General features: G+C 56.2%; 12 protein-coding genes across 12 annotated transcripts; 4 read left to right on the top strand and 8 right to left on the bottom strand.

Moving 5' to 3' along the window:
* The first annotated feature begins 101 nt into the window (after positions 1-101).
* BCV69DRAFT_267405 (Brix-domain-containing protein) lies at positions 102-1,755 on the top strand. Its single transcript, XM_025490830.1, has 2 exons — positions 102-389; positions 485-1,755. The coding sequence occupies exons 1-2, from the start codon at positions 222-224 to the stop codon at positions 1,652-1,654; spliced, it is 1,338 nt and encodes a 445-aa protein (XP_025349348.1). The 5' UTR covers positions 102-221; the 3' UTR covers positions 1,655-1,755.
* Positions 1,664-4,253, bottom strand: BCV69DRAFT_281193 (P-loop containing nucleoside triphosphate hydrolase protein). Its single transcript, XM_025491890.1, has 5 exons — positions 3,474-4,253; positions 2,713-3,385; positions 2,532-2,630; positions 1,914-2,441; positions 1,664-1,881 (listed from the first exon to the last, which is right to left on the bottom strand). Exons 1-5 carry the CDS (start codon positions 4,136-4,138, stop codon positions 1,846-1,848), a joined length of 2,001 nt encoding a protein of 666 aa, XP_025349347.1. The 5' UTR covers positions 4,139-4,253; the 3' UTR covers positions 1,664-1,845.
* Positions 4,254-4,431: 178 nt separating this feature from the next.
* On the bottom strand, positions 4,432-8,933 carry BCV69DRAFT_281192 (hypothetical protein). Its single transcript, XM_025491889.1, has 4 exons — positions 8,816-8,933; positions 8,163-8,604; positions 6,928-8,080; positions 4,432-6,857 (listed from the first exon to the last, which is right to left on the bottom strand). Exons 1-4 carry the CDS (start codon positions 8,859-8,861, stop codon positions 4,557-4,559), a joined length of 3,942 nt encoding a protein of 1,313 aa, XP_025349346.1. The 5' UTR covers positions 8,862-8,933; the 3' UTR covers positions 4,432-4,556.
* Positions 8,934-9,124: 191 nt separating this feature from the next.
* On the bottom strand, positions 9,125-10,644 carry BCV69DRAFT_135634 (hypothetical protein). The gene is made up of 3 exons (XM_025489253.1): positions 10,131-10,644; positions 9,468-10,035; positions 9,125-9,402 (listed from the first exon to the last, which is right to left on the bottom strand). The coding sequence occupies exons 1-3, from the start codon at positions 10,527-10,529 to the stop codon at positions 9,260-9,262; spliced, it is 1,110 nt and encodes a 369-aa protein (XP_025349345.1). The 5' UTR covers positions 10,530-10,644; the 3' UTR covers positions 9,125-9,259.
* A 761-nt stretch (positions 10,645-11,405) lies between these two features.
* Positions 11,406-14,876, bottom strand: BCV69DRAFT_281189 (Rgp1-domain-containing protein). The gene is made up of 6 exons (XM_025491888.1): positions 14,162-14,876; positions 12,888-14,090; positions 12,529-12,807; positions 12,322-12,455; positions 12,053-12,239; positions 11,406-11,959 (listed from the first exon to the last, which is right to left on the bottom strand). Exons 1-6 carry the CDS (start codon positions 14,811-14,813, stop codon positions 11,598-11,600), a joined length of 2,817 nt encoding a protein of 938 aa, XP_025349344.1. The 5' UTR covers positions 14,814-14,876; the 3' UTR covers positions 11,406-11,597.
* Positions 14,877-15,022: 146 nt separating this feature from the next.
* Positions 15,023-16,054, bottom strand: BCV69DRAFT_281186 (DUF866-domain-containing protein). Its single transcript, XM_025491887.1, has 5 exons — positions 15,942-16,054; positions 15,632-15,835; positions 15,514-15,538; positions 15,295-15,425; positions 15,023-15,224 (listed from the first exon to the last, which is right to left on the bottom strand). Exons 1-5 carry the CDS (start codon positions 15,945-15,947, stop codon positions 15,078-15,080), a joined length of 513 nt encoding a protein of 170 aa, XP_025349343.1. The 5' UTR covers positions 15,948-16,054; the 3' UTR covers positions 15,023-15,077.
* A 166-nt stretch (positions 16,055-16,220) lies between these two features.
* BCV69DRAFT_267389 (hypothetical protein) lies at positions 16,221-17,522 on the top strand (the record flags this gene model as incomplete). The annotated part of the gene is made up of 1 exon (XM_025490829.1): positions 16,221-17,522. One exon carries the CDS (start codon positions 16,221-16,223, stop codon positions 17,520-17,522), a length of 1,302 nt encoding a protein of 433 aa, XP_025349342.1.
* Positions 17,497-20,151, bottom strand: BCV69DRAFT_281185 (TPT-domain-containing protein). Its single transcript, XM_025491886.1, has 7 exons — positions 19,595-20,151; positions 19,481-19,520; positions 19,230-19,406; positions 18,949-19,147; positions 18,530-18,861; positions 17,855-18,447; positions 17,497-17,768 (listed from the first exon to the last, which is right to left on the bottom strand). Exons 1-7 carry the CDS (start codon positions 20,046-20,048, stop codon positions 17,686-17,688), a joined length of 1,878 nt encoding a protein of 625 aa, XP_025349341.1. The 5' UTR covers positions 20,049-20,151; the 3' UTR covers positions 17,497-17,685.
* Positions 20,152-20,366: 215 nt separating this feature from the next.
* On the top strand, positions 20,367-21,606 carry BCV69DRAFT_297481 (FtsJ-domain-containing protein; the record flags this gene model as incomplete). The annotated part of the gene is made up of 3 exons (XM_025494120.1): positions 20,367-20,559; positions 20,632-21,159; positions 21,230-21,606. 3 exons carry the CDS (start codon positions 20,367-20,369, stop codon positions 21,604-21,606), a joined length of 1,098 nt encoding a protein of 365 aa, XP_025349340.1.
* A 53-nt stretch (positions 21,607-21,659) lies between these two features.
* On the bottom strand, positions 21,660-22,265 carry BCV69DRAFT_297480 (hypothetical protein; the record flags this gene model as incomplete). Its single annotated transcript, XM_025494119.1, has 1 exon — positions 21,660-22,265. The coding sequence occupies one exon, from the start codon at positions 22,263-22,265 to the stop codon at positions 21,660-21,662; it is 606 nt and encodes a 201-aa protein (XP_025349339.1).
* A 189-nt stretch (positions 22,266-22,454) lies between these two features.
* On the top strand, positions 22,455-23,830 carry BCV69DRAFT_281183 (ferredoxin reductase-like protein). Its single transcript, XM_025491885.1, has 4 exons — positions 22,455-22,805; positions 22,881-23,058; positions 23,138-23,549; positions 23,628-23,830. The coding sequence occupies exons 1-4, from the start codon at positions 22,486-22,488 to the stop codon at positions 23,744-23,746; spliced, it is 1,029 nt and encodes a 342-aa protein (XP_025349338.1). The 5' UTR covers positions 22,455-22,485; the 3' UTR covers positions 23,747-23,830.
* Positions 23,565-24,907, bottom strand: BCV69DRAFT_281182 (hypothetical protein). Its single transcript, XM_025491884.1, has 3 exons — positions 24,822-24,907; positions 24,475-24,695; positions 23,565-24,377 (listed from the first exon to the last, which is right to left on the bottom strand). Exons 1-3 carry the CDS (start codon positions 24,835-24,837, stop codon positions 23,865-23,867), a joined length of 750 nt encoding a protein of 249 aa, XP_025349337.1. The 5' UTR covers positions 24,838-24,907; the 3' UTR covers positions 23,565-23,864.
* Between the last annotated feature and the right edge of the window lie 66 nt (positions 24,908-24,973).

Below are 24,973 nucleotides of genomic sequence, written 5' to 3'. Positions count from 1 at the left end.
CCTGCCTTGCTTGGCTTCCCGTCTTCCGTTCCGGTGGCAGCCATGCAGGACCCATTGACCCACTCCCAAAATTTTGGCTCAGAGGTGCGTGCAGGGGCGGATCTTCCTAGACCACCTTCAATATCGCAGCAGTCAGGACAGCAGCGAGAAGAGGTTGCAGTACCATTGCTCCATTTCCTTTACGACCTCATACTCGCCAGTAGTCGAATCTACCGCCCACCATGCCTGACTCACCGCCCCCACGGGGCTCCTTCAAGCACATTGGCAACAAGGAGAAGCGCCAAGTCGAGTACCGCAAGTTCAGATCGGACAAGCGCAAGGGCAAGCTGGCTAGGAGGATGGCACAGGCAAAGGAGGAAAGGGGACCCGGCGGCGAGGAGATCAAAAAGGTGAGTGGTCAGACGGTGGAGAGTTTCCATCGAGAGATGAGCTGGGTAGCCCAGGGCAGACAGCTGATCATACCATCTCCTCCGGCTCCTTACAGGCTCGACTGGCAGAGAACAAGACTCGCACGATCGAGAACACACGAATGTTCAACCCCACCATCATCTCCGAGCCCAACTCCCATCCAGGTCTCAAGCCCTCACAGGCAGTCATTGACGCTCAGCAGCAAGCAGCCGAGAGCTCTAGTGCTGCAGCCGCGCGAGCCAGGAAGGAACAAGGAGAGGGCTCAGATGATGAGGGCGAAGGGGAAGGTGAAGATGGAGAAGAAGAAGACGAGGATGAGGACGCCAAAGCACAAGCGGCAGAGGAAGCCTTTGAGGAAGCATCTGCCCCACCGGCCATCCTCATCACTACCTCCGCCCCGTCCTCCTCAACCTCTCCTCACCTCGCCTCTGTGAATGCCCGCTCGCATCCGGCAGAGAAGACGCGGGACTTCATCGACGAGCTGCTCAACATGTTTCCAGGGGGCGAGTACCGTCCGCGGGCAAAGGCAAAGGGCGCTTCGTTGGGAAAGATTGCAGGCTGGGCGCGCAAGAGGGGTTACAATGCCATGCTGGTGATCGGCGAGGATCACAAGGCTCCAACGATGCTCACGCTCATCGGCCTACCCGAGGGGCCTACAGCAGTATTCCGCCTCACGAGCGTGCAGCTCGGCAAGGAAATTACTGGTCATGCCCGCTCTACCCCTCACACCCCAGAGTTGATCCTCAACAACTTCACCACTGCTCTAGGCCACTCGGTCGGCTCGCTCCTGCAGTCCCTCTTTCCCTCGGTGCCCCAACTAGAGGGTCGTCAAGTCCTCACAGCGCACAATCAGCGCGACTTTATCTTCTTTCGTCGGCATCGGTATGAATTCACCATTCGAAAGGGAGTGGAAAAGGCCCGTTTGCAGGAGATTGGGCCACGATTCACAGTCAAGTTGAGGAAGATGGTCAATGGACTACCCAATGGTGCTGGTGGATGGGATGGAGTCGTAGACTTTGATGGAGATGGAGCGCTTACGGCTCCTATTGCTGGATCGAGGGAAGAGGCTGAAGAGGAGAAGGCCGCGCAGGATGAAGCGGATGGCAGGACTGTACAGCCTTCCTCAACCACCGCTACCGCTGCTGCAAAGTCGAAGAAGCGGACTAGAGGTCAGGTAGAAGAAGCCACGACTGAATTCGAGTGGAAGCCCAAGATGGGGGTTTCACGTCGCAACTTCTACCTGTAAACTTTGTGGGCGCCACAAGGAATCTATTCAGGCAGACATTGCGCAATTCTGCTTATCTGTACAATACATTGGATGTAGAAGCGAGCTTCTCTGATGCAAAGAGCGCATGATGTGTGATGTATGTGACAGTCTGTATAGTTGAAAGCTACCTAATGTCTGCCAGCCTTCTGCCAAAGGACGTCGGTCCTTCCTCACCCCCCTCTCTGCATCACCCTTTGAGCTCCGTACTCGGAGGCAACAGCGGCCCAGTCCCACCAACCGCGGCGATGCGTCCAATCAGCCTGGTCCTTCCTTCGCGGGTAATCAATCGCACTCCAGGCTTGACGAATTCTGGACTACGAATAAACTGCAGTCGCAGTCGTGCTCGATCTCCTGTGCGGATGACGGGCTTCTCGTCGCCTCCGCCGGCTGCTCTGAGAGTGGTGGTAGTAGTAGTAGTAGCGCCGGAAGCAGCAGTCGACGCGGTACTGTTACCGGCATTGGCATTGCTGCTAGCGCTCGCAGCAGCCTCATCCTCTGTTGTGCTACCGTCCATCTTAGCAATTGCGGTAATCCTCACCGTCTGCCTAATGCCCGCCGCGTGGAGCACCATGCACGAGCCGACGGAGAGGGTGGTTGCGTGGTGCAAGCAGAGGATTTCGGCATCGAAGACTAGATAGGCTTGGGGTGGGACATCGGACTTAGCGATCATCACCATGCCTTTTCGTACCTGGTTGCGGCGCACACGCTTCAGGGCGAAAGAGGCGGATTGACCTGCGACGGCGGATTCAACATTGACTCGTTTCCTCTGCGAAAAGACCCGGGGGTGGGAGGAAGATGTTAGCTCAAGCCACGGGCTCATTTCGGCTGTAGCTGATTATGTCACCCTTTGACTCACCTGAATGGATCGTACTGCAGTCTGGATGAACTGACCCAGCGAGTCAGGTCCGATGAGGAGACTGTCTCCGATCTTGACTGATCCGCTCGTAATCACCCCCTGCAGACAAGAGTACAACATATGAGAACAAAAGATCAGCATCCGGCTCACCTTGGTCGCTACTCCAGCACCGACGACTCACCGATACTGTCGTACCCACGAATGGTACACTGAATATGTCCGAGATCTGCAGCTCAAAAGGCTTGCCAGCGTCATACTTCGAGATATTCGACTGAGGCAAGACGTTCAAGAAGCTCCTCAGCAGGTCCAAATTGTGTCCCGTGACATTTGAGATCTGAAAGATAGGGCAGATCCTGTCCGTCCCGAGCCTGAGCGCACAGTCTACGACCTGCTCCATGTTCTCAATGAAGACGGGCGTCTTGCGACATCCTGGAGAGCGCAACACTTTACTCAGCTGCTTGATTGTGGCCTCAAGGATTTGTGGAGGGCACATGTCGATCTTGGTGATTGTGACGAAGACTGGGATGGAGAGGGCGAGGGCCACTCCGAGGTGCTCCTTGGACATCCCAATCAAGCCTGCGTTAGCGCCAACCATGAGCATTCCATACTCGGGGAGATTGGCAGTCAGACCGCCGATGGTGGTGCGCAGGTACCTCTCGTGGCCTGCCAAGTCGAGGAAATTGACGATCTTGGCCGATCTAGCACAGACCTCCTCCCAGGAGAGTTTCCTGCCTTCCTCTTTGGATCCTACGATGCCCATGACATGCTCGCCGGTAGCAGTGAGGCCCAGGAGTTCCATTCCTACACTGCTTGTCCGACCGCTTTCAATCTCGTGCTTGTGGCGAAAGAGGTTCCTGTTGGGTATTGAGGCAAGAGCGAGAGCATATCCTGTCAGATATCAACCCCCACACAGTCAAGCTCGAGTCTTGGGAGCAAACTCACACTCTCGCTTTTCCCCTTCCATCGTCCAGCCCTCCTTTTGTCAAGACCCCCAATGTAGTACTCTTGCCCGCATCGACATTACCCACGCATGCCACTCGAATCTCAACAAAGTCTTGCGGTGCCGTAGGTATCAGCCTAAGCATGATCCACGCCTTTCTCTCCTCCTTCTTCTCAAGCAAAATTGCCGCCTCACATCCAACTTCCTTGGCTGCGTCCTTGACATTGGAGAGGATAGTGCTGTACTCTTCAGGTGAGAGAGGCATATCGCTCCCGTCTCGCTCTTTGCCGATGAGAAGGACGGACTCGCCTCCATGTGTAAGCACTCTACGAGCGAGTAAGGTGGCGAGGGAAGGACGCTCCTCGCCTCCACTGCTCCCGGTCGTAGTATCGCCATCTGCTTCGGGTGCTACGCCTATACCGAGCAGCTGCTCCTTATAGCTTCTCGGATCGGCTGGCGCAGAAGTTGCATCATCTCCCTCTTCGCCCAAGGGACCTCCGAGCTGAGACCTGTTAAGGTCAGAGGTGAGACTGTCAACGGTGGGTATTGAGCTGGTAGGTTTACTGGTGGAAGCAGTGGCTGAGGTGGAAGCAGTGGCGGAAGTGGCTGATCGAGGAGTGGTGGGCGGTATCCTCGACGACGAGGGAAGTGAAGCTATGGTGGACATCCTCGATTGGATGCGAGGTGTATATGCTCTTGTCAAGCTCGAAGTCGTAGAGCAGTGTGGTATAAGTGTTGGGTGAGCATATACGTGGTCAGATATCAAGAGGATGCGAATGTCCCGTACGAACGAATGACTCCATGCGCCTGCCTCCACGCCGGGGCCACCCGCTTGCTCCATTGCCTGCACGCCTGCAGCACACCGCTGACCTCAGTCAAGCCGCGCCCGCGCCAGGCAGCAAACGACGTGTGCAGGGGCGCGGGCCAAGTCGAGTCACCCATCAGGCGCCTACGCGTACAAATCGATGCACCTCGACAAACTTTACGATGGATATGAGCAGGGCAATGAAGCAGTGGCCACAAATGCAGATGAAGCCGAGAAAGACTGACTGCCAGTGCTGGACCTCATACATACATGCAGTCTGCTAAGACAACCTCGAGACCAAGTAGTTCATCAAGTTCTCCTGCTCATCTCCCGTCACACGCAGCAGCAGCGCAACGAAAAGGGAGAAGCTCTCCGGCGCCTCCCGCTCCAAGCGCTTGAGACTGTTGAGGTCAAGCTTCCAGAGTACACTGTTCAGCTCTGCGCGCGTAGTGGTGTTCCTCGCCTGGCGCGAGAGGAAGGACAGCTCTCCCGCGATTGTACCGGCCAGCATTGCCTCGTTGAGGTCAAAGGCCTCCTGCTCGAAGTCGTATCGAGCTTTGAGCGCTCCACGCTCGATGAGGTACATCGCATCGGGTTCGTCCCCTACCTTCCATACCAGCTCCCCACGCAGCAGCTCCACCCGCTCAAAGTACTTTGCCAGACGGTTGAAGAAGCACTCGTCCTGCTCTGCCGAAGCATAAGCGCCAAAGGTAACCAGCAGTAGTGGGTAGGGTTGCTCCTGCGCACCTCCCTGGGCAGAGGCGCGTCGTTGGAGATCGCTGCCATTACCTCGACGGCGGTGAGAGTGATCCCGCTCCTCGCAGCCCTTTTCCGGTCGTGCAGGTGCAGACCTCTCCCCTCGCTTCACCGCCGTCTTGGCAGCCTCGTGGAGGTGATGCCTTCGAGGCGAATTCTCAAAGGCCTCGTCCAGCACAAATGCAGGGGGTCGCTTCGTGTCTGGTACATCTAGCGCACCGTCGGCTCCCAGAGAGGCCTGCTTGAGCTGCTTGCCCGCCTGCAGACTGGACGCGTACATCCCGCGCAGGTAAGAATTCTCCGTCCACTCCAGAGCCTCGTTGAGGTAGTGGAAGGACTCGATACGCAAGCCGCAGTCCGACCAGAGGCCCACTGATCGCAGAGCACGACCCACCTCGGAGTCTGGCGTAAGACCACAGAAGACCAGGACGACGTCTTTTGCTTGCAGCAACCTCTGAATCCTGGTGAAAGCTTCCGCGGCAGAGAAGTCGATACCAGAGACGAGGTGGAAGTCGATGACGAGGAACCTCATAGGCTTTTGTTGCCAAGTAGCAATGTCCAATGCTTTCCTGATCAACGCTTCGACGGAGTTGATGGTAGCAAAGAAGAGGAAACCCTGGAGCTTGAGGATCTGCGTCTGCACTCCGACCGCCTCGAGGAATTTGCGTTGTGTCATCGGCCTGCGCACCGTGGAGCGAGCGATACTGCCATCGAAGCACGCGCGTACACTCTTCCTCCTGGCCATTTGGATGGTTAGGAAGAGGCAGGCGAGGCAGATGCCCGCCAGAATACCAATGACAAAGTCCGCTAGCGACATGACGATGATGATGAACCAGATGGTGAGGTACTCCCACATGTTCACCCGACCGATCGTGTCCCACACAGCTTCCTTGCAGAGGTCAATTCCCAGCAAGAAGATCAGTGCTCCTACTGTCGATACATTGAGGTAGTTGATGGCACCTGGACCAATAACGAGGATGACAGCAGTGGCTCCTGCCAGCATGAGACCAGAGAGGACATTGCCTCCACCGACACGGTAGAAGAGGAGCGAGTTGGAGAAGCAGAGATAATTGGGCACAGTGAAGAAGCATCCGGCAATAAGATTACTGATACCATGTCCAGTGAGTTCGCGATCGACGTCGACATTGTCTTCCTTTAGACTGACGCCCAATGCTGGGACATTGAGAGGAACGTGCAGTACGGAAAAGAAGGTCAATGAGATCATCGTGGGCATTGTGTTCCAGAGAGCTCTGATAGACGTCTGCGAGAAGTCAAGGTAGGTGAGGTACCGCCAGAAAGGAGCCTCTCCTGCCGAGCCAATGTCAAAGATCCAGCCTTCATAGCGAAGTTTGTCCAGGGGCAGACCCAGGAAGGTCACTGAGATGAGGTAGAAGATAGGCGTGATGGCAAGGAAGTAGCCAGGCATCAGGAGCGGATGATGGATCCTGCCAGCGATGATCTTGAGCACGATGGCTAGTAGCAGAGGGATTCCCCACAGTGCGATCATCTTTTCGGACTGGAAGAAGTACTGGAGCGTGGCCAGGTCATATTGGAACCCAGCCTCGGCTTCCAATCGACCGGCCACCTCAAAGCCTGTCTCTAGCAAGAATACTCCAACACCTCCAATGCATCCCACGAGAATGTGGCGAGGGAAGAAGCCAATGAGCACGCCCAGCCGTCCGAGGCCGAGAAGGAGGAAGGCCACGCCGGTGAAGATGGAAGACAGAGCAAATGCGATCATGGTAGTAGCTACGATAGACTTGGGATTGTCGTCTCCGATGGTTGCGATGATAGTCGTGCAAAGGATATGGTAGAAGGGCACGACCTGTGATCAAGCCATGTGAGCAGATTCAGCCGCCTGATCAACACCCTCAATTCACAGAAGACGTACTCACCTCGATCATCATGCTTCCGTTTCCACCCTTGAAGATAGATCCCCCCAATGTGAATGTCAACTGAGCAATCACACACGTCACAAAGAACATGCTGACTCCATCACCACCAAAATTGGCGAAGAGCGGGTAGCTCGAAGGGAAGATGATCAAACCGTAAGAGACTCCGTCCAGAATGTTCATGAGCAGACCCAGGATGGTAGCAGGTAGCAACCTGATAGGCTCGGCAGAGGCATCCAGGACGTCACGCCATGTGAGCTTACTCATGGAGACCGCTGCAGATCGGACGAAGTCTGTAGGCGAGAAGCACTCCCGAGTGGGCCGCTCTCCGTGACCTGGCCGCCATCCTGCTGGTACCACATTCCAAGCTGCGCTCAGAGATGCAGGCTCCTCTAGAGAATCATCCGGAAATCCAGCAGTAGAGACTAAACTTCCACCTTCGGCCGCCATGGAGGCCTGAGCAAGCACACCGTACCCATATGAGGTCCTGGCCCCCTTTTTGCCCTGAGCTTCACGGATGTTGAAGCTGGACCCACGGCCCTCGCCAGAGTCAGGGTGGCTCGATGTGCTTCGCTCTCGTGTGCGAGAACTTGCCGAGCTTCTGGATCTCGAGTTGGACCGATCTCGATCTATCGAGCCCGAGGCCTTCCTGCCGCGAGGGATCAATGGCGTGTTCTCCGTCGGCGCTGCATCTGAAGAAAGACGAGTGTCAGCCTCATCCTCGGCGAGTGTAGTACAGATAGGCGCTCGATCACCGGCTTTAGGGGTGACAGCATTGAGACTCTCCCCAGGTGAAGCCTGGAATGAGAGGTTAGGCGAGGCATTGGCACTGTCCTTCGCTCGCAATGTCCTTTGTCCTTCTGGACTAGCCCTACGGGAAGCCCCCAGAGCTTTGGTGAGGTTGCTCGCCCCAGTGAGATCAGACGGGGTAGACGGTCCTACACTGGTCTTGCCATAAGAGGTTGCCATCGCAGTATCCTCCCGCGAGTCTTCCAGGTGGGTTGGGATATCTGACGTACGTGGGGAAGGGCCGTCCTCAGCTCCTAGAGCGTAAGCTGCTAGCTGCGCAGTCGACTCTCGAAGAGAGTCTGAAGTGGCGGTGTAGGACGAGGCCAAGTTGTCGTGTTCGCCATAATTGAAAGACGGCTGGAATCGGCTGAGTGTGGGAGAGAACGAAGGCAGTAGGGAAGATGTGAGCTGCAAATTCGCATACAAAAGACGTCCTCGGTCCGACTCACTAGCTTCGCCCTTCCATGGAGATGCCGCTCCCAGCTGGATCTTGCGCTCCACCTTGCCTCTCCACATCAGAACCATCAGGCTTGCCAGCTCTCATTGCTTGGCTAGAAGAGCTCTCGCCCGTACGGTAGCTGCTGGACCTTGCCGCTGAGCCGGCGTTGCCTGGCGGAAAGGTGCTCTGTGGAGGTTGCTCGATGGAGGAAGGCCGTGGGAACCTCCCGTTCCCAACAGCTGAGGGGCTAGCTTGCCCACTGCTGCTTCGCAGACTCCCAAGACCAGGGAACTCCCAACCAGATCCTGATCTCTTGCTGCGAGAGAGGTAAGAGCCAGAAGAAGCAGTAGGCCGCCGTGATTGTTGTAGTCCGCCGAATGCTCGACTTGTACTCGAGGTGGAGAAGACGTCGGAATGGGAAGATGAGGTGCGTCTACCCCAGCCTGATGCGCCTAGGGAGACGGAAAGGATGGTTGAGAAAGCATTATGAGGTGCATTGATTCGTCAGAGAGCCAGGCAAGAGGTAGTCAGAGCGTGGGAAGATGATGGTGGGGAGCGGTGAGGTCGCGGCGGGATCAAAAGGCGTGACCGGGTCAGCAGCACGTACCAGGCACCCCTGCCTTGCATCACTGTACCTGGCGTACTACAGAGACCTGCACTCACCATTGCCCCCGGCCGGAGAAGCTGCGCCGTCGCCACTGGTGGGCATGTCGGGATGAACAAGACGGTAGATGAAGCAGAGATGGAAACACTGTGGGCTGCCAGCTGCGAGGCGACAGGCAGACACGGAGGGGGGCAAGAAGGAAGAGTATTCCCCTCCGGAGGCGGAGAGAAGCATTGCAGCAGCGTCCCGCTAAACTCCGACAAATAGACTAGCACGAGATAAGGGCCCGGCAAGACAGCAGCAGCACAGGTGTACATTAGAAACGAGATCGTTTCCTGGGTCAAGCAATACACTTTAGAAACAACAGCAATAGCCAAGATTTTAGCGGCTGTGAATGATAGACGGCAATAGATGCTGTCCGGACTCCGTAGAGGGAGACCCATGGAGGCGATAAGACCGGACCAGAGGGAAGCCGTGGGCACCACCTCAGCCAGGCACAAGGATCAGCTAGGGCTAATATGTACTATTGTGATATTGAGACTAAGCAAAGAGGCAAAGTATGTACACGGCACACTGAAGTGTAGTACGGCACTCAGACTGATTTGACTCAGCTCTACACGTTGCTGTTCAAGGCCCACACAGCTCCCTCCATTGCCAGCCTCTCCACCGGGTCCTCAACCCAACTAAGTGGCTCAGCATCGTCGAGAGTGGGGGGTTCCTGTTGTGAATACCACTCGTGGACTCTTGCAGCTAGAGCCGCATCGACGAAGCCGTGAGGGCTTTGCTCCCAGCTCTGGCTGTTCGACGGGCTCTGATGCATTGTGGGGTGAGCATCTCCGACTTCTGGATGCGAGAGCATGTCACCGCGAGTCCAATTCACGTCCGTGAACAAATGGGAGCGCTCACGAGGGCTCGATTCGCCCGACGACTCGTGACCATCAGAGCTCCTTGAGCTTGAGATCTCCGCGGACGATGTCTGAAAGCTGCCTGAAATCTGCTCCGCGCTGGAGACGCGCATGGAAGGAGAGCTGGTGAAGTCGCAAGAGGAGCCGGAGGATGGATCGAGACTCCGCGATTCAGAAGAAGGTGCCAGTACCCCTGAAGTCTGACCGTCGATGTTGCGGAGGGGAGACGAAGTGGGGCTCCTCTTCGCGGGGAGCACGATGGCGCAAGGTGGAAGATAGCCAGCTTGTACCTGTGCAAGCATCTCGAGGAGGACCTCATTCTCTTCCTTGAGGCGGTCGTTCTCGATCTGCAGGTGCTCCTGAGCCCGCACCATCTGTGAGGGAAGAGAGTCGGTATACGAATAGCGAGCATATGTGTCAGTCTACATCAGAAGGTCCCGAGCCCGTCACCATCGTCCTCCTGACTCACCAGTGCGCTCCTCTCCTTATTCCTCGCACGGCAGACCTTCTGGGATTTGCGATTCTGGGCCTTGCGCTTCTCGCTTCCAGAGCGACTTCTCTTGAAGCTAGAGCGGCCGTTGCTAGATGTGTTGGCCAATTTCGTAGGGAGGGACAGGATGGCGTCAGGCGGAGCGGTGAGGCCGGCTTGAGCTGGGAAGGCGAGGGTGGCCTGGGGGCGCTCGGAGGCGTGGAGCACAACCGAGGTGATGACAGGAGCAGCTGTGGAAGCACCGACGCTGGTCTCTGCGACAGAGTTGAAGGCAAGGGGGCCGACGGGAGGTGCGGTCGTAGAGGACAGGCCAAGAGGGACGATTGGCGCACCCTGACCAACAGGCAGCGTCAGACCTCCGAATGAATGATGAGACATGGTGCAAGAGTAGGTATGAATGACTGAGGGTAAGTGAGTGAGGAAGGCGAAGCAAACACCTCCCTGAGGAATGAATGAGTAGGGGAAGAGTATGGATCATGGAGAGAGTAGAAGCCATCAATGGAGGAGCGGGTGGGTTTAGAGGCAGGCCAGAAGACAGAACGGAGGCAAAAGGAAGGCAAGCATACCGGCTTTCTCCACCGGAGAATGACTACTCCTTGCAAGTCTGCTCATCCGGCGGCGCGGCTTACTGGCCCTGTGTAGCGGACTTGTTGAGTCCTGTTGCATCCGCGCCTGGCCTGGCGTCGGCGAAGGGTGCCGGTGCTGCTGCTGCTGGCCATGCACCATGATGGTATACAATTTCTTTTGAGTACGAGTACAAGTCCAGAGCGTCCTACCATCGAGCAAAAGTGACTTTTACCCCATCCCCCTTTTCCTGTCGACAGCGCCAAGAGTCACTCCACCCTCTCTCTCAAGGGTCCAACGAAACTGTTTCCGACAATGCATCTAGGTATCTCTCTTCACACTGCTCCAATGCCCGTGCAAATCTGCTTCAGCTTCAGCTTCTGCTTCCGCGTCTCCTCGCACTCCACTCCACTCCACTTCACCTGCGCTTGCCCGAGGTAGGGAAAGCGGATGCAAATTCTGATTCCTCAGGACCTTAGCACCCTGCAGTGCCCCCGTCGACGCTGCTTGGCAGGGTCTAGAGCCTGCGTGGGTTGCTGGTCGGGACATCGAGTAAAGGGTCCGCATCTCACCACGACACCCCGTCACCGCTCGGCTCCGGTAGCCCTCATGAGCGACCACGTCACGCCACGCCACGCCAGCTACAGACGCTACTTTTTGCCCGCAGCTTCCATGTAAGGGGAAGAGGGCAGAGAGGATGAGGATGGTGATAACATTATGCACTGGATATGGGAAGTGCGATGCACAGCTTTGCGAAGTGACAGAGAGAAGATCCTACGCAGGCGCGCCCAAACCTCTTCCCCGCCCCTTCTACTCTGTAGGTTCAATCCAACCCTTTAGCCTTTCCCCCTTTTCCCTCTTGCTAGGCCAGGCCAGGCTGGGCTAAGCAGCAAAGCTTACCGGGCTCGGCTTGAAGCTCGTACTGTTCGGCAGGACGGTCACGGCTACTGCACACTCAACTATCTCTAGCTTGACGTCCCTCCCAAAGTTCTCCCTCAGTGCATCCTCTTCCTCGCCTCCCTTGCTCTCTTTATTTCGATTGTCGTCAGTTGAAGGAGGAAAGAGCGACCCGATCGGCCCGCTCAGCCTAGGTATGGCTCGATATCGAGAGTGGTAGAGGGAAAAGCCGTCCTCCTCGGAGCTTGGGTGGAGGTGAGGAGGTGGGAGCGGACGGGGAGCAGATTTACTGGTGTGCTCGGCCACTTGGGTCAGGAAGGAGAGACGGACAGTCCAGTGAAGTTTGACTGGCGAGGAGAAACGAAGAGGGAGGGAAGGTAGCACAATGTCAGTTGTGACCAAATGACGGGGCGAGCAGTGTCCGGGTAACATCTACTCACCTCCACTAGTCGAAAAGTCAGGCGTCGCGCCACTGGGTATAGGTAACGAGAAGCTAGCTTGCCCTGCGTCGAGGGTGTTGTCATGGTGCTCTGCATGAATTTTACGAGTCGCCTTCTGCATCCGCCCGGCAGTCATAGTGCCTAGACTTGCTTCCACTTCCTCGTAGCTCTCGAGGACAGCGGCAAGCTGGACAAGAAGAAGAGAAGAGCGGTGCTGATCAGCGGTGCCCGTCGTGCTTCGCTATGGGCTCATTTGGGCTCATACTCACTCTGACGACTCGAGCTACTGCGCCTACTCTGTTGATGTTGACTACGCCCAGGATGGAATCGCCCAATCGGTACTTGCTCTTCACTAGCGTCAGCACCGCCGCAACCGCGCCATCTTTGGAGATGTCGTAGGAGACTGAAATCGCGAAAGAGATCGGGTCAGCGACCAGTCTAGTGTCCACCTCATAGTCCCACCTCGTCCCACTTACCCTTCTGAGAGTTTCGTGTCAGCACCTCAATAGCGCTCTTGCAAGACTCAGGGGCTTCCTCCTCGCCAGCGGCCGACACGCTGGAATTTCTTCTCAGTGGTACCGAGGCGCCATTGGCGGCAGTCTTGCCCTCGAGTTGCCGTAGCGTCTGCGGAGGACTGGCTATGAGATGTTTCATCTCCGTCTCGAGAGTAGTTACTCCATCTGCAGCCTCTGCACCACCCTCGCAAGATGCTAGCAGGGAGCGTGCGTAGAGCTGAAGATCTCGACGGCTGCGTTCTGTACGTCGTCAGTAGTAGGAGCGAAACAGTCAGCGAAAGGCGTTGCCAACGACGCCTTGGCAATCTCGACAGACTCACCACCTCGTTCTTGCCTTCGGACACCTTGTGCAGAGTCACTCGACATCTGCTTGACCATCTCTTCCGCTCTCCGCTTTGCCTCTGTGGACTTCAGGTCCGAATCCTCCTCCCTGATCTTTGCAGTATCTCGCAAAAGGATGACAGGATTCGTGAGGTCAAAGAAGGCTCTAGCACCGGCGATGTTCACATGATTGTATATACGCAGGGGTATCTTGATCAGCCGACTGCGTTGATTGCCTGCCTTAGCTGCGATTTTGCGAGAGTCAACTCGATTGGTGCCTATGACGAGTTCGTACGTGAACTTGATCGCCTTACCAAAGTAGGAGGGAGGAAGATCGGTAGGCAGCTGCATCGTGAAGCTGTACGTCTTGCTCTCGCCAGGCAAGAGGTTCAAGTCAACTGCCACGATGGAGGGAGGGGAGCTAAAAGTTGGGATAGTCTTGCTAGCCATGGTCTTCTGCCTGACCTCCAACATCGTCGATCCAGTTCTTCGATGCCTGCTCGAAGCAGCTTGCCCTCCCTCTGCTCCACCGAGCGCGTTGCGAAGGTAGGCTGCCCACCCCTTAGCTGCAGCAGCATCCCCATTCTCGTCATGACCAAGATCACCTCCTCCGATAGCTCGCGGTGCTGATGTGCCACTTGCCGATAGAGCGTCTCCAAAGGCCAGACGCCGCTTGACCTCTTCGAATTCGCCCGGCTTGATGAGGGACTCGTCTACTTCGTACGACCCTGAGAACTGGGCAAAGGACCAGAGAACAGTCTCCGTACCAGGAGCAGCAGTACCGCGCTGGGGGAAGAGGGGACTGGAGCCAGTAGCGATATCGGGTACTTGAGGGCTGCTGGAGACGTTCGAAGCGCTCGGTCTACGACTCGGAGGCGCTCCTCCATGACTCCAGCTAGTGAGCTGATCGCGTACGACGCTCTCCATAGTGTCGTTCCGCCCCAGGCCGTAGAAAGCATTCTCCGAAAGGGAAGTGTCCCTGCTCTGGCTAGGAGTCATGTCATACGCTCCTGGTATTGTCGTGTCATCACCAAAAGCAGCCTGCCCACCCTTTCCCAAGCGTGAGCCCTGCGCCCCATTAGAAAGCTCAAAGGCTGCACTTAGATCCTCGTGTTGTACCTGTATCACAGACTTCTTGCGAGAATGAGGATGATCGGCCTGTATCGAGGTGGACAGGCGGCGTGTATTACCTCTCGAATTCACTGCTCATGTGAAGGATTGGCACTGTCAGACACCACCTCCTTGGCTCTCTGCGCTGCTTCAACGTACTAACCTGTGTCTGATGCTCCCGGTACAGGCCGCGATGCCCCTAGGGTGTTCGCGCTGGGCCCTGAGCCAGCAGTGCTCGGATAACCCAACCCTATGGCTGCTTTGTTGCGAGGATTTGGCGCTTGCGCAGGGGAAGATGTTGCTGTAGGATTGGGAAGGGCGGCTACACTGGCAGACTTTGTATGCTTCTTCTCAAACGCAGCTCTGCCAGCAGACGGTAGTCTAGACGGCAACGCATGCTTCCCAATGACTCTCTTGCGTGTGGGCAGTACATTGCCTGCGAGGTCGTAGTCGATTGCAGCTTCACCATCCTCCTCCCCTTCCTCTCTAATGCCTGTTCCGCTACTCGTTTGTCTCTGTTTGCCGTTGCGTGCAGGGGCAGAGCGTATGTCAAAGCTCTGACTCTTCACGTGACCCTTTGGAGGAGGTGTGGAAGTGACCGCCTCTGCATCGCTGATGGTCCGTCTATCTCGCGAGAAGGATGCGTCGAGGGATCCTGGGAAGCGTGAAGTGGAAGGAAGAGGCTGCGATGCTGGAACGGGTATGTTTCGATTGGTGAATGTGATGAGACACCTGAGCTCCTCGCCGGCGAAAAAGGACGACTGGGCAGGGGTGACAGTCACCTCGAGTGGCGACGACTGATGCAAGAGGGACATGGCCCCCAAGGTACGAGGGATGTGACCAGTGGTCTAAGGAGGAGACAAGGTGAAGTAAAGGACGATGGCCGAGAAGCAACACAGCCAGGGCCAAATACGCCTCACAGCAGCGGAACGCTCGGGCCTTCGACTCGCGACTCGCACAGGCGTGACGCAGAGGAGAGTGAAACACACACACGCCGCAAGGAGACAGATACGCAGACCAACAGTCTTGGAAAGACGGATATGATGTGGCAGAGAGTGAATGCATGACACACCCTCTGCTCAAGCTCTCACCCACCGCCCCTCGAGCTCCATGATGCTCACCGGCACCTCGCCCTTCTCGTCGTAGTCGGTCCACTCGGTGCCATCGTCGAACTCCACCTCTTCGAACTTTGTGCCCGACTCTGACGCGGTGCAAGCCCACGTACCCTGAGAGTCACAGCAACGAGCACATGGTCAGCGATCTGAGGACATCCCTTCTACAATCTCGTTCACTCACCTCTGCCTCCCACCCCACCAAGTCCATACCACGAGCATCTACCACACACAGCGTCTGCCACTCTGCCACTCCATCCTCCGACATGCTATACGGCCTCCACCAGGGGGTCTTTGGTGTTGGCTCTTCGAACTCTGGCAAGATGGCAAAAGATATGGGGCAAGGGTGTAAGAGGGAGGGGCTTCACAGCTTCACTCTCTGTTTGGCTCCTGGTGTACTCACTTGCAGACGACTCCCTCTTGCAGAACTGGTATTCGTAGAGTGTGAGGTAGGATCTAGGCTGCTCAGTCTACTGTCACGTAGCCTGACTTGGATCTCCTCTGTATCCCAACCGACTCACCTGGCACTTCATCACCAAATCCGTCGTGCCCCTCGCCCCCTGCTTGGTCATCTCCAGCTCGGACCCAGGCTTGATTCCCACCAACCTAGGATGTTCCTCACGACACGAGATGCACTTTGTCTTGACCATCAGTATATAGTCATCTGTAGATGGACGAAGGTCCTTCACATTCTCCATTTGCGCCTTGATCTGCAAGGCAAGCTTCTGGAAGTGGTGTACAGGCAAGATAGGGGTAAGGGTCGAGGAAGGTCAGCCAGCCTATTGGTGTCGTGTGAGCCACCATGCTCTACGTGGGCGCTTCTGTACTGACTGTCATGGTGAGAATATGATGATGAGGGTGAAGGTGCAGCCTCGCGGACCTGACCAGATGTATTCAGCAGTGCAAGGTCTTGCTTGAAGATATGGTCTACTCTGTCAGTCAGGGCTCGTCAGGGGTCATTGGTCTGAACTTTCAAGTGTCCTTCGCTCGTATCCGTCCGTCGGAATTCGAAGTCCGACGCGACGGAAGTGGCACAGGGCAGCTGCGAAAAAAGGACGATTGACAGAGGCGACTTCTTCCTGACCGGGTATTACTAACAAGGCAGTCACCATGAGCTTCACACGCCTTCCCCTACGCTCTCTGACTCGAGCAGTCGCATCTTCGTCGTCGTCCTCATCTACAGCTTCCGCTTTGCCCACTCTCTTGCGCTCCTTTCATGCCTCACCATGCTCCTCCGCCGATGCAAAGAAGGTCTCCATGTCAGGCATCAGCGCAATCCGTAAAGCCGTACCCGGCACCTCGATGATCAAGGCCAAGGAAGCTCTTCTCGCCACGTTCAACGCCGCAGGTCAAGAAGACTTGTCTGCTGCTCTGACATGGCTAGAGGACGACAGGCAGAAGAGTGGTGCAAAAAAAGCAGAAAAAGTGGCTTTGAGAGAGGCAAAGGAAGGCATGGTCGGCATCTGCATCCTTGCCGATGGATTAGGAGCAACGGGAGCTTCGTCTTCGTCCTCTTCTTCGTCTTCTTCCATGCCTACTCCTCCGCCCCGAGCTGGACTTGTGGAGCTGAATTGCGAAACAGACTTTGTAGCCCGCAATGAAGTCTTCAATCAGCTCGTGCAGGACCTTAGTCATACTGCTGCTCTCTTCCCTGATTTGGCCCAGGGTGTCTCTTCCTCTACCGCAACGGAAGGCAGCTCAACACCAAAGCTCATCGACCTTCCCCTGCAGGAGTTCCTCAGCTTTCCTGTGTTGACCAGCTCGCCAGATGCAGCCAAATCTTCTACGCGTCCCAGGACAGTGCAGGATGCAATTGTGGATATGGTCTCTCGTCTGGGGGAGAAGATCACCCTCGCCCGTGCCTCGAGCATCTCTACCTCTCTCCCTCCCCTCTCAAGCGACCCAAGACGGTCCCAATCCATCGACGAGACGTACGTCGTTTCTTCCTTTGCACACGGCGGTGCGGGCACGCCCGTGACGCAAGGCGCAGCAGCCTTCTCCACCTCGGCGGGAAAGGTAGCCTCCCTCCTTCTCACGCGCTACCGTGGTCTCACGGGTAATGCAGCCTCCCCTGCTCCTTCCTCCGAGGAGATGACAAAGACGATTCGCGCACTCGGACGATCTCTCGCTCGTCAAGCTGCAGGAATGGAGACCACATCCATCCGTGCCCCTGCCGGAGCAGAAGGGCTTGAAGAAGCACCAGGCGCACCATCCACCGCCCTCTACTCGCAACCCTTCCTCATGCTCCTTCCCTCGGCGGGAGTCGCAGTCGAGGGTGAGGAAAAAGTAGAGGGCGTTCTGCAGAAGTGGTGCAGGGACAAGGGAGTGGACGAGGTGGAGGTGGTGGATATCAGGAGGTGGGCATTGGGTGAGACGGCCACCATTGCCGAGTCGAGCAGCCCGGCGGAGTAGGGATCACGTAGAGAGGCTTTTGCAAATACCAAATCGACACCACACAGGACGTGTAGAGCATACATATCGCTGTATCTGCAGCGAGAATACAATTGTATAGATTTGCGCATCAGAAAATCGACAAGCTGGACAGATGCGTACTAGATACCGACTACAAGTCTCGTCATCTACGCGAGTCCAATGCTCCATCTTCTTCCTCGTCATCACCATCCGCGTAGTGGAGACCGTTCCCCGAGGTCTGAAAGCCTAATGAAATGTAGGCAGCAAGAAGCGAATGTCAGCAGCGCGAACTGTAGCGCTTCGACAGCACCCTCTCCGGGGTATCGACTCACCACTATTATCCCACCCATCCATATCAGCCTCTTCCCGTCTCTTGCGGCGCGCCGCTTCCTCTCTCCTCTCACGTCTTTTCTCCTCTTCACTCTGTGCCATACTCGCAAGAGGATGTTGCGCTGGCGATGAGGAGAGCGAATACCCTTCCTCGAGCCCAGTACCACTATGCGAGCCCGGTCTTAGCCCCTTCTTGGGAAAGGCCGACGAGGCAGCATTGGGTAGGGCAGAATCTTCCGGCCTCTCGAAGAGCACCTCAGAAGAGTCCGGATCGCCCTCTTCACCATCAATGAATCCCTCTCTGCCACCGCTGGCGACTCGTCCGCTCCTCTCCCACTCTTGCTCCGTCGTAGCCGCCCGCTCGTACCCTTCTCCTGGCGCTCCGCCTTCTCTCACACCTCCACCGTCTTCGTCATTGAGGCCCTTGTACTTGATGTAGTTGTAGGCTGCAATGCCGCTGATGGCGATGCAGAGGCCGGTGATGTTGACTGGGGTAAGACGGTCGTCGAAGATGGAAGAGGCGATGAGGACGGTGAGAATCTCCTTGAGGATACCTGCGACGGACAGAGTGACGACGGAAGTCCTTTGTATTAGTCTGTTTCAGGAGAGTCAGGTAGGTATAATCGTCAGCAGCCAGGTCATGTGTTTGATCTAATACGTGGCTGAGCCGTACTCACGCATACTCGCTCAGACTCATACAAAAGGCGAGGACACCAGGTGCAAGAAAGAGGAGGAACGTCTTCAACGTCCGAGCAAATCCGCCGGCCAGCTCGGGAGAGTTCCACATTGCCCTCCAATCTTCCACCATGGGCCCGGTGAAGAAGAGAAGGACGGCCATAATTGGACAGAGCCAAAATATGGCAGCCACGGGATTGTTCATGCCCAGCTTCTCCTTCTCGAGGAGCATCTGGGTCAGGGCCCATCGGAGACCGCCCATCATGGAGGCGAGAAGGACTTGGATGGCGCCGATGAGTACCAGCTCCGTCTCTGCTGCGACCATCATGATGACCTGGTAGAGAAATGCGCAGATGTGCGACGGCGGCTCGAAGATTCAGACAAGGAATGATGAGACCGTCACGCTTCTCTCTGTACTCACCCCAATCGTGATGACCGTGATTACGCCGACAAGATTCCACCGTATCCGCTCCAGTCCGAACAAGAAGGCAAAGGCCAAAACGAAGACGAGGTTTGACGACTTGCACATTGTGTACAGAGTCAGTGAAATGGACTTGAGGGAGGTGTTGGAGAGGCCAATGTCTAGCGCGCTCGCCAGCGCACAGGGAACGACCTTCGAGCTACAGTAAGAGTGGTATGATAGCAGAACAATACGTTAAGCACTTTCTGTCACTGAGCCGTACTGTCGCTCATGAAACTCACATCCAATCCCTACCACTAGGCCGCCGCCTCCTGCCCTCTGGCGTGCGGGGCACCAGCTGCAGTCTGCCTGTCCGATCGAGCAGCAGTATCAGGCTTGATGCGATAGAGAACTGAGCCAGCATATGTAAAGATGTGACAAATACCGGGTATGGGAAATTGCGCTCCTTCGGATCAAACCTGAGGGAGCAAAGGCCGGGCGCGGGTCGTTCAGATCACATACGAGCCTCAGAGGGGAAGGTTGAGCTACTCACATCCACTTGTTGTACACACTGATGAGCGTTGAGAAAGTATCTTGAAGGGTCGTGAGAGATGACGGCATCAGTAGGACTCCGGCGCAGTCGCTGTCCCAAAGCTCAAGTACTCACACCAACTAGCAATTAAGCACCCAATGACAACTGCCCTCTTGCCGAAGTCCTCCTTGGACCTAATTCTTCCTGGCTTTCCCATGAGACGGTTCATCTCAGCTCTACTTCTATCGTGTCTGAAGCCGCTGGAGGTTGCATCAAGAGAGAGCGGATCGCCAGCCACAGCTGCTGATGAGGATCTACGATGACCCCTAGCTTGGCTGCCCGACTGCGTAGCAGATGTCTTAGCTGTGGACGGAGTGGATGTTGCTGCTGCTATCTCCGCTCCTGGATATGGATCTTCTTCATCATATAGTGGAGCTTCTTTGGCTTCTAACCCTCTGTCGTATGCACTAGCCTCGACATCTTGGTCCGAGTCGAACGAGTCTTCAGATGACCGGCCCAGGGAGTGATGAGGATGTAGGGGTGCGGACGACGTTGACGACGAAGACACCGGAGGGTATGTAGTAGCCATGATCCCTGCTCCTGGCTTCTGTAGCCTTGCACCGCTGCCACTGAAGCCCTCGACAGCGATGAGAGGTCAAGGTCAAAATATGATGATGGTGCAGTTGGTACGGAATGTGGACCCCGACGTCGCGGTGGGTGTTGCCGACTCGCCGTGGCTCGCATCAGTTGGCCAATGCACGTCGCGGGGAATTTAGTGCTCCGACGCAGGAAGATGCGGTACAAGATCTTCTTTGTTTGGTAGCATGTCACAGCTTTCATCATAGTCACTCATATCAAGAAGCGTCCGGTAGACAGCCTTGTGAATATACGCAGCAGACCTCGTACCATGTACACGGCTGCTGTGGGAGCTTGGGGCTGCGTTGCCGTCGTGCAAGCGCCTGCTCTTGCGTCCACCTCGTTCAGCCTCGCTTGCTCACAAGCCACCCAAGTTGCAAGCAGGGCCCTTGCCGGAGCAGCCCGAAACTTCACCACAGACGCTGTTTGTCTCGCAAAGAAAAAATCGGCTTCCACTTCTAGATGTGAGTGGCTTTGGTGCTGAGGCTGTTCTCTCTGTCCTTCTTGCTGATCGAGCTGGTCTACACCCTTTTCAGATACCTCGCGCCAATCATCCGATCCTTATGTGCTGGCCCGCACATCGCAATCCCACGCCTCCTCACTCGCCCTGCCATCATCATCATCGCAGGATGATCTACCTGGCGAAAAGTTCGTTTCCAGGTCTGCCTTCAAGCTTTTTCAACTAGAGGAGAAGCATCACTTCCTCGCACCGCGCAAGGGCAAAGGGAGGGGGCGAGAAAGAGTCATCCTCGATCTGGGGGCAGCACCTGGAGGATGGACACAGATGGCGCTCAGGTTGCTGCGCAACTCTAGCTCTTCCGTCGAGAGCAGTACAGAGGGACAAGCAGAGGAAGGAGTCGTTCGTCGTCCGCCCATCTTTGCCCTCGACCTTCTGCCGCTTCATCCCAGCGTACAGGCTTTACCTGGCGTCAACTTCATTCAAGGCGACTTTGAGAGCGAGGATGTCAAGAAAGAATTGGCCGAACGAGTCAGGCTGCATCGCTCGCAAGGAGGAGAGGAAGCAATAGATGACAAAGTTGATGTCATTCTGAGCGACATGCTGGGTGAGTATAGTTGACAAGCGGCCGCTCAACCTCAATGTCCTGAACGCGATTGCCCCAATACCTGTCACAGCCAATACCACCGGATCTTCTCTGCGAGACGGCGCTCTGTCTTTGTCGCTCCTCCATCACCTCTATCACTTCGCACAACGGCATCTTGTCGCTTCTCCTTCCTCCTTCCTCGTCCTCAAGATCTTTCCATCCCCAGAAGCCGAAGCCTTTCGGAGGAGGATGCTCCAGTACTCTGCCTCTTCTGGGAAGAAACGGGCCAGTGTCGAAGAGCAGAGCGGCGCTATTAAGGGCGGAGCTTTCGAGACCGTGAAGACAGAAAAGCCTCCAGGCTCAAGAAAGGAGAGTCGTGAGGTGTATTGGGTGTGTAAAGGGTTCCGAGGCAGCGAGAAGTGCTGGACTCTTGATGAGTGGTATGAGATGGAGGAGGCAGCCGGCTGAAGGTTGCGCTCAGCTCCGATATGGGACATGGTTCAGTCGACATGCTTTGTACTCTACTTGCTCTTCCTTTGTCCCTTCCTGTCCCCTTCGCTCAGACCCTCCCACCAATCCTTATACCCTGTATTCCACACCATCTTCCTGTCTGCGACCTCTCCCTCATCCCACCAGACGTCGCCTCTCTCACCCAATGCGACCTTTGTTCGTTGCACTTCCTGCCTCGCCTCCTCTCTGACTTTTGCGTCTGTAATACGACCGGTGAGATTCCTACGGGCGGTCATCAGCACCTTTTGCAGCTCGGAGCGCTTCTCAGCAGGAAGGGAGGGGTCGGCGCAGCGCCAAAGGCGGCAGCGAACGAGGAAGTAGTGACCGTCGGGCGTGGTTGGGTATCCTCCTGTTCGTGTCGAAGATGTTTTGTCGTCATCAACGTTCTCGCTCTTGAGAGTCGATGCAGCTTCAACCTTTTCCTTGCCGGCTCCCTCATTGCCGCGAGCGACCTGCTGCTGCGCCTTCTTGTTGCCCCGTGCGGACGCGTCGTCGCTTTCCTCCTGCTTCACCGCTTTGGCAGCATGCCTGGTGCTACGCCTGCTCGCGGCTTCGCCAGCTGGGGCAGCATCTGGAGCTCGGTCTGCTGCTTTGCGCTTGCTGCCCTTGGGTGGCATTCGGCCCTGAGTGTTTAGGTGGCCGTAGGCTGTACCATAGCAGCATCGGCTAGTCAGATCTTCGGAACGGCCACGGGAGTTGGATCTCCGCGCGAAGGCATTACGTCAATGCGCTCGGATGGTGCGATTGGTGGGCTGGGCACCTGTGGGAATGAATCACCTTCGTGCAACACTCTACTCTGGACTACCATTCCTCACCTCAAAGCCGCACATCGACACCATGATTCGTGCCAACCCCGCAGTTACCTCGTCGCTCTTCTCGGCTGCCCGCTCCTCTGTGCGCCCCTCTGTGCGGAGCTACGCGACAGCACCTTCTTCTGGCGGCTCTAGCAACCTTCCCCTCTGGCTCGGCCTGGGTGGTATCGCCGGTCTGGGAGCCTACTGGGGTCTGGGTGGCCTCAATGGCTCGCCGCCAAAGGTCAGCGGAAAGGATGTGAAGGAGGCACTGAGCCCCACCAGCGTCAGTGGAGCCTTGAGCAAGGAGAAGTTCATCGACTTCAAGCTCAAGGAGGTCATCCCTTACAACCACGACTCCTCCACGTGGGTAGATGGAAGCGTCAGCGGCAATACTGCACGCTCTATGTACTGACCCACAAATCTCTTCCTTCCTTGCAGTTTCGTCTTTGACATCCCTGACAATGCTCCCTCTGGACTCACTCTCGCCTCTGCTGTCGTCACCAAGGGTTCCGGCGATGGACCAAAGGACAAGGATGGCAAGCCCGTTATCAGGCCATACACCCCTGTTACCTCCCCAGAGACCAAGGGCCACATTGACTTCCTGATTAAGAAATACGTGAGTGGGATAACAGAACATCACAGCAGCATGCGTCATTAGCGACTGTACTGACCCCTTCCTCGTCATCATTGTGCAGCCGGGTGGAGCTATGACCGAGCACATCCACTCCCTGAAGCCAGGAGACAGCCTCGCCATCAAGGGTCCCATTCCCAAGTTCCCCTACAAGGCCAACGAGTTTGAAGAGCTGGGCATGATTGCCGGTGGTACCGGAATTACCCCCATGTGGCAGGTGATCCAGGCCATTGCCAATGACAAGTCCGACAAGACCAAGGTCACCCTGGTGTACACAAACAAGAGCGAGGCCGATATTCTCCTCCGTGAGAAGTTTGATGACCTGCAGAAGAACGACTCTCGCTTCAAGATCGTTTACGGACTGGATCAGCTGCCAAAGGGATTCAACGGCTTCACTGGCTACGTCACACCAGAGATCATCAGCGAGCACATGCCCGCCCCGGGCAAGGCCGACAAGATCAAGCTCTTCATCTGTGGTGAGTAGAGGTGTGCCAAAGAATAGTGGAGGGGGCAATGAACTGACGCTCCTCGACTTGTGTGGTAATTCTATTCAGGTCCTCCCCCTCAAGTGGAGGCCATCAGTGGTGGAAAGGGCCCCAAGGGTAGCCAGGGAGAGCTCAAGGGTCTGCTTGCCGATGCCGGATACCAGCAGGACCAGATCTACAAGTTCTAGAATGCTCGTCTGTCGTACCGCACCGCAATACCTAGAGGGTTCGCATACAATGCAAAAATGGAACAATTCGTCTGTCGTCGCAGTAGAGTGTGGTGATTTTACGCAAGCATCGCCGCTCTTATGTTGTGTGTTGTTCCCCTGCCCTACTTGAGACTTCCCTGCACCGCCTGACCAGCTCGAGAACACCAACAAATCGTCCCCTCTCCTCTTCCGCCATTACGTCCACCTCTTCCTCCTGCTCACCCTGTCCTCCCAATCCCAATCCCAATCCCAATCCCAATCCCACCACTACTGGTCTCAGATCCTTGACATCCTCTTCTCCTCCTCCTCCCGCAGTGGAAGAAGAACGCAAGAGACCGTGAATGGAGGAGACATACAGAGAGTAGAGGGCTGCCTGACCCGGGGGAGGCGTGCCGAGCAGGGCGGTATGCACGAGGGAGGGATTGATGGTAGGGAGCGTGAAGGTTGGAGGTGCCCCTGCAGCTGCGGCTGCACCATTTGCATGTTCATTGGGGCGCTGTTCGGACTCTGAGTCCGAGTCGGGATAGTCAAAGTCGTAGTTGGAGGTAGAGGAGGTGGAAGAAGAGGAGTAGGGGATGTAGGGCGTGTCTGCTGGGAGGGAGGCTTGCATCTGGAGGTGGGGAGAGCTAGGCAGTCAGCGAGCGTGCTTATTGAGCTTATTGGGCATGGAGCTTACGCTCTTTCGCCCATTTATGATTCACACTGACCACGATTCCCACCCTGCCGAGCTGAGTGACGACGACGAATGTGCGATCATGATATTCTTGAATGACGACTTCTGTGTGCTTGCCCTCTACTTCGCCAGCGAGCTGCCGTGTTGGGACAGCGTATGCCGAGCTTGAAGGTAGTCGCTGTACAGTCACAGTAGGCTGTTGTACTGAGCTCGTTGATGCTTCAGCGAGGCGGGGCGCTGACATGACCATGGTATCTGTGGTGATGGCGATGGTGGTGTGAACGGGGATACGCAATGAGCATCGGAAGTGAGCCATGCAGGCAGCGACTCTTCCGCTTGACGCCTCAGCGGACCTTTGCTCTTCTTTTCCCTCAAACCCACCGAGGATCGACGACATCGTCTACCTACACCTGAGCGCACCTCCCCAAGCTCAACCCTAGACACGTTGTCTCAGTCTGTGTCACTACTGCATCGTCGGCAGTCTCAGATCGACAGAAGCGCCTGTGCTACCGCCAGGAAAAAGTCTCCGAGCA

This window comes from Pseudomicrostroma glucosiphilum, assembly GCF_003144135.1.
Source record: "Pseudomicrostroma glucosiphilum strain MCA 4718 unplaced genomic scaffold BCV69scaffold_3, whole genome shotgun sequence".
Taxonomy (NCBI): Eukaryota; Fungi; Basidiomycota; class Exobasidiomycetes; order Microstromatales; family Microstromataceae; genus Microstroma; species Microstroma glucosiphilum.
This window is presented reverse-complemented; position numbering and strand designations above follow the sequence as displayed.

Excerpts from the sequence above, each read along its gene's own strand:
- BCV69DRAFT_267405 (XM_025490830.1), top strand. The coding sequence starts at position 222 with ATGCCTGACTCACCGCCCCCACGGGGCTCCTTCAAGCACATTGGCAAC. Across the intron at positions 390-484 it reads GCGGCGAGGAGATCAAAAAG|GCTCGACTGGCAGAGAACAA; the intron begins GTGAGTGGTCAG and ends GGCTCCTTACAG.
- BCV69DRAFT_281193 (XM_025491890.1), bottom strand. The coding sequence starts at position 4,138 with ATGTCCACCATAGCTTCACTTCCCTCGTCGTCGAGGATACCGCCCACC. Across the intron at positions 3,386-3,473 it reads GGAAGGGGAAAAGCGAGAGT|GAACCTCTTTCGCCACAAGC; the intron begins GTGAGTTTGCTC and ends AATACCCAACAG. Across the intron at positions 1,882-1,913 it reads TGATTGGACGCATCGCCGCG|TACGGAGCTCAAAGGGTGAT; the intron begins GTTGGTGGGACT and ends GTTGCCTCCGAG.
- BCV69DRAFT_281192 (XM_025491889.1), bottom strand. The coding sequence starts at position 8,861 with ATGCCCACCAGTGGCGACGGCGCAGCTTCTCCGGCCGGGGGCAATG. Across the intron at positions 8,605-8,815 it reads TTCTCCGGCCGGGGGCAATG|GCGCATCAGGCTGGGGTAGA; the intron begins GTGAGTGCAGGT and ends CCGTCTCCCTAG. Across the intron at positions 6,858-6,927 it reads ACGGAAGCATGATGATCGAG|GTCGTGCCCTTCTACCATAT; the intron begins GTGAGTACGTCT and ends GCTTGATCACAG.
- BCV69DRAFT_135634 (XM_025489253.1), bottom strand. The coding sequence starts at position 10,529 with ATGTCTCATCATTCATTCGGAGGTCTGACGCTGCCTGTTGGTCAGGGT. Across the intron at positions 10,036-10,130 it reads ATAAGGAGAGGAGCGCACTG|ATGGTGCGGGCTCAGGAGCA; the intron begins GTGAGTCAGGAG and ends CTTCCCTCACAG. Across the intron at positions 9,403-9,467 it reads GTATTCACAACAGGAACCCC|GGAGCTGTGTGGGCCTTGAA; the intron begins CCACTCTCGACG and ends CTGGCAATGGAG.
- BCV69DRAFT_281189 (XM_025491888.1), bottom strand. The coding sequence starts at position 14,813 with ATGTCCCTCTTGCATCAGTCGTCGCCACTCGAGGTGACTGTCACCCCT. Across the intron at positions 14,091-14,161 it reads ACCGGGAGCATCAGACACAG|TGAATTCGAGAGGTAATACA; the intron begins GTTAGTACGTTG and ends TCACATGAGCAG. Across the intron at positions 12,808-12,887 it reads CCGAAGGCAAGAACGAGGTG|AACGCAGCCGTCGAGATCTT; the intron begins GTGAGTCTGTCG and ends GACGACGTACAG.
- BCV69DRAFT_281186 (XM_025491887.1), bottom strand. Across the intron at positions 15,539-15,631 it reads ATTTGGTGATGAAGTGCCAG|TTCTGCAAGAGGGAGTCGTC; the intron begins GTGAGTCGGTTG and ends TACGAATACCAG. Across the intron at positions 15,426-15,513 it reads CAAGAGGGAGTCGTCTGCAA|AGTTCGAAGAGCCAACACCA; the intron begins GTGAGTACACCA and ends CCATCTTGCCAG.
- BCV69DRAFT_281185 (XM_025491886.1), bottom strand. The coding sequence starts at position 20,048 with ATGGCTACTACATACCCTCCGGTGTCTTCGTCGTCAACGTCGTCCGCA. Across the intron at positions 19,521-19,594 it reads GTGCTTAATTGCTAGTTGGT|ATACTTTCTCAACGCTCATC; the intron begins GTGAGTACTTGA and ends CGACCCTTCAAG. Across the intron at positions 19,148-19,229 it reads CCTAGTGGTAGGGATTGGAT|CTCGAAGGTCGTTCCCTGTG; the intron begins GTGAGTTTCATG and ends CTCTTACTGTAG.
- BCV69DRAFT_281183 (XM_025491885.1), top strand. The coding sequence starts at position 22,486 with ATGATTCGTGCCAACCCCGCAGTTACCTCGTCGCTCTTCTCGGCTGCC. Across the intron at positions 23,059-23,137 it reads ACTTCCTGATTAAGAAATAC|CCGGGTGGAGCTATGACCGA; the intron begins GTGAGTGGGATA and ends ATCATTGTGCAG. Across the intron at positions 23,550-23,627 it reads GATCAAGCTCTTCATCTGTG|GTCCTCCCCCTCAAGTGGAG; the intron begins GTGAGTAGAGGT and ends AATTCTATTCAG.
- BCV69DRAFT_281182 (XM_025491884.1), bottom strand. Across the intron at positions 24,378-24,474 it reads TCGGCAGGGTGGGAATCGTG|ATGCAAGCCTCCCTCCCAGC; the intron begins GTCAGTGTGAAT and ends CCCCACCTCCAG.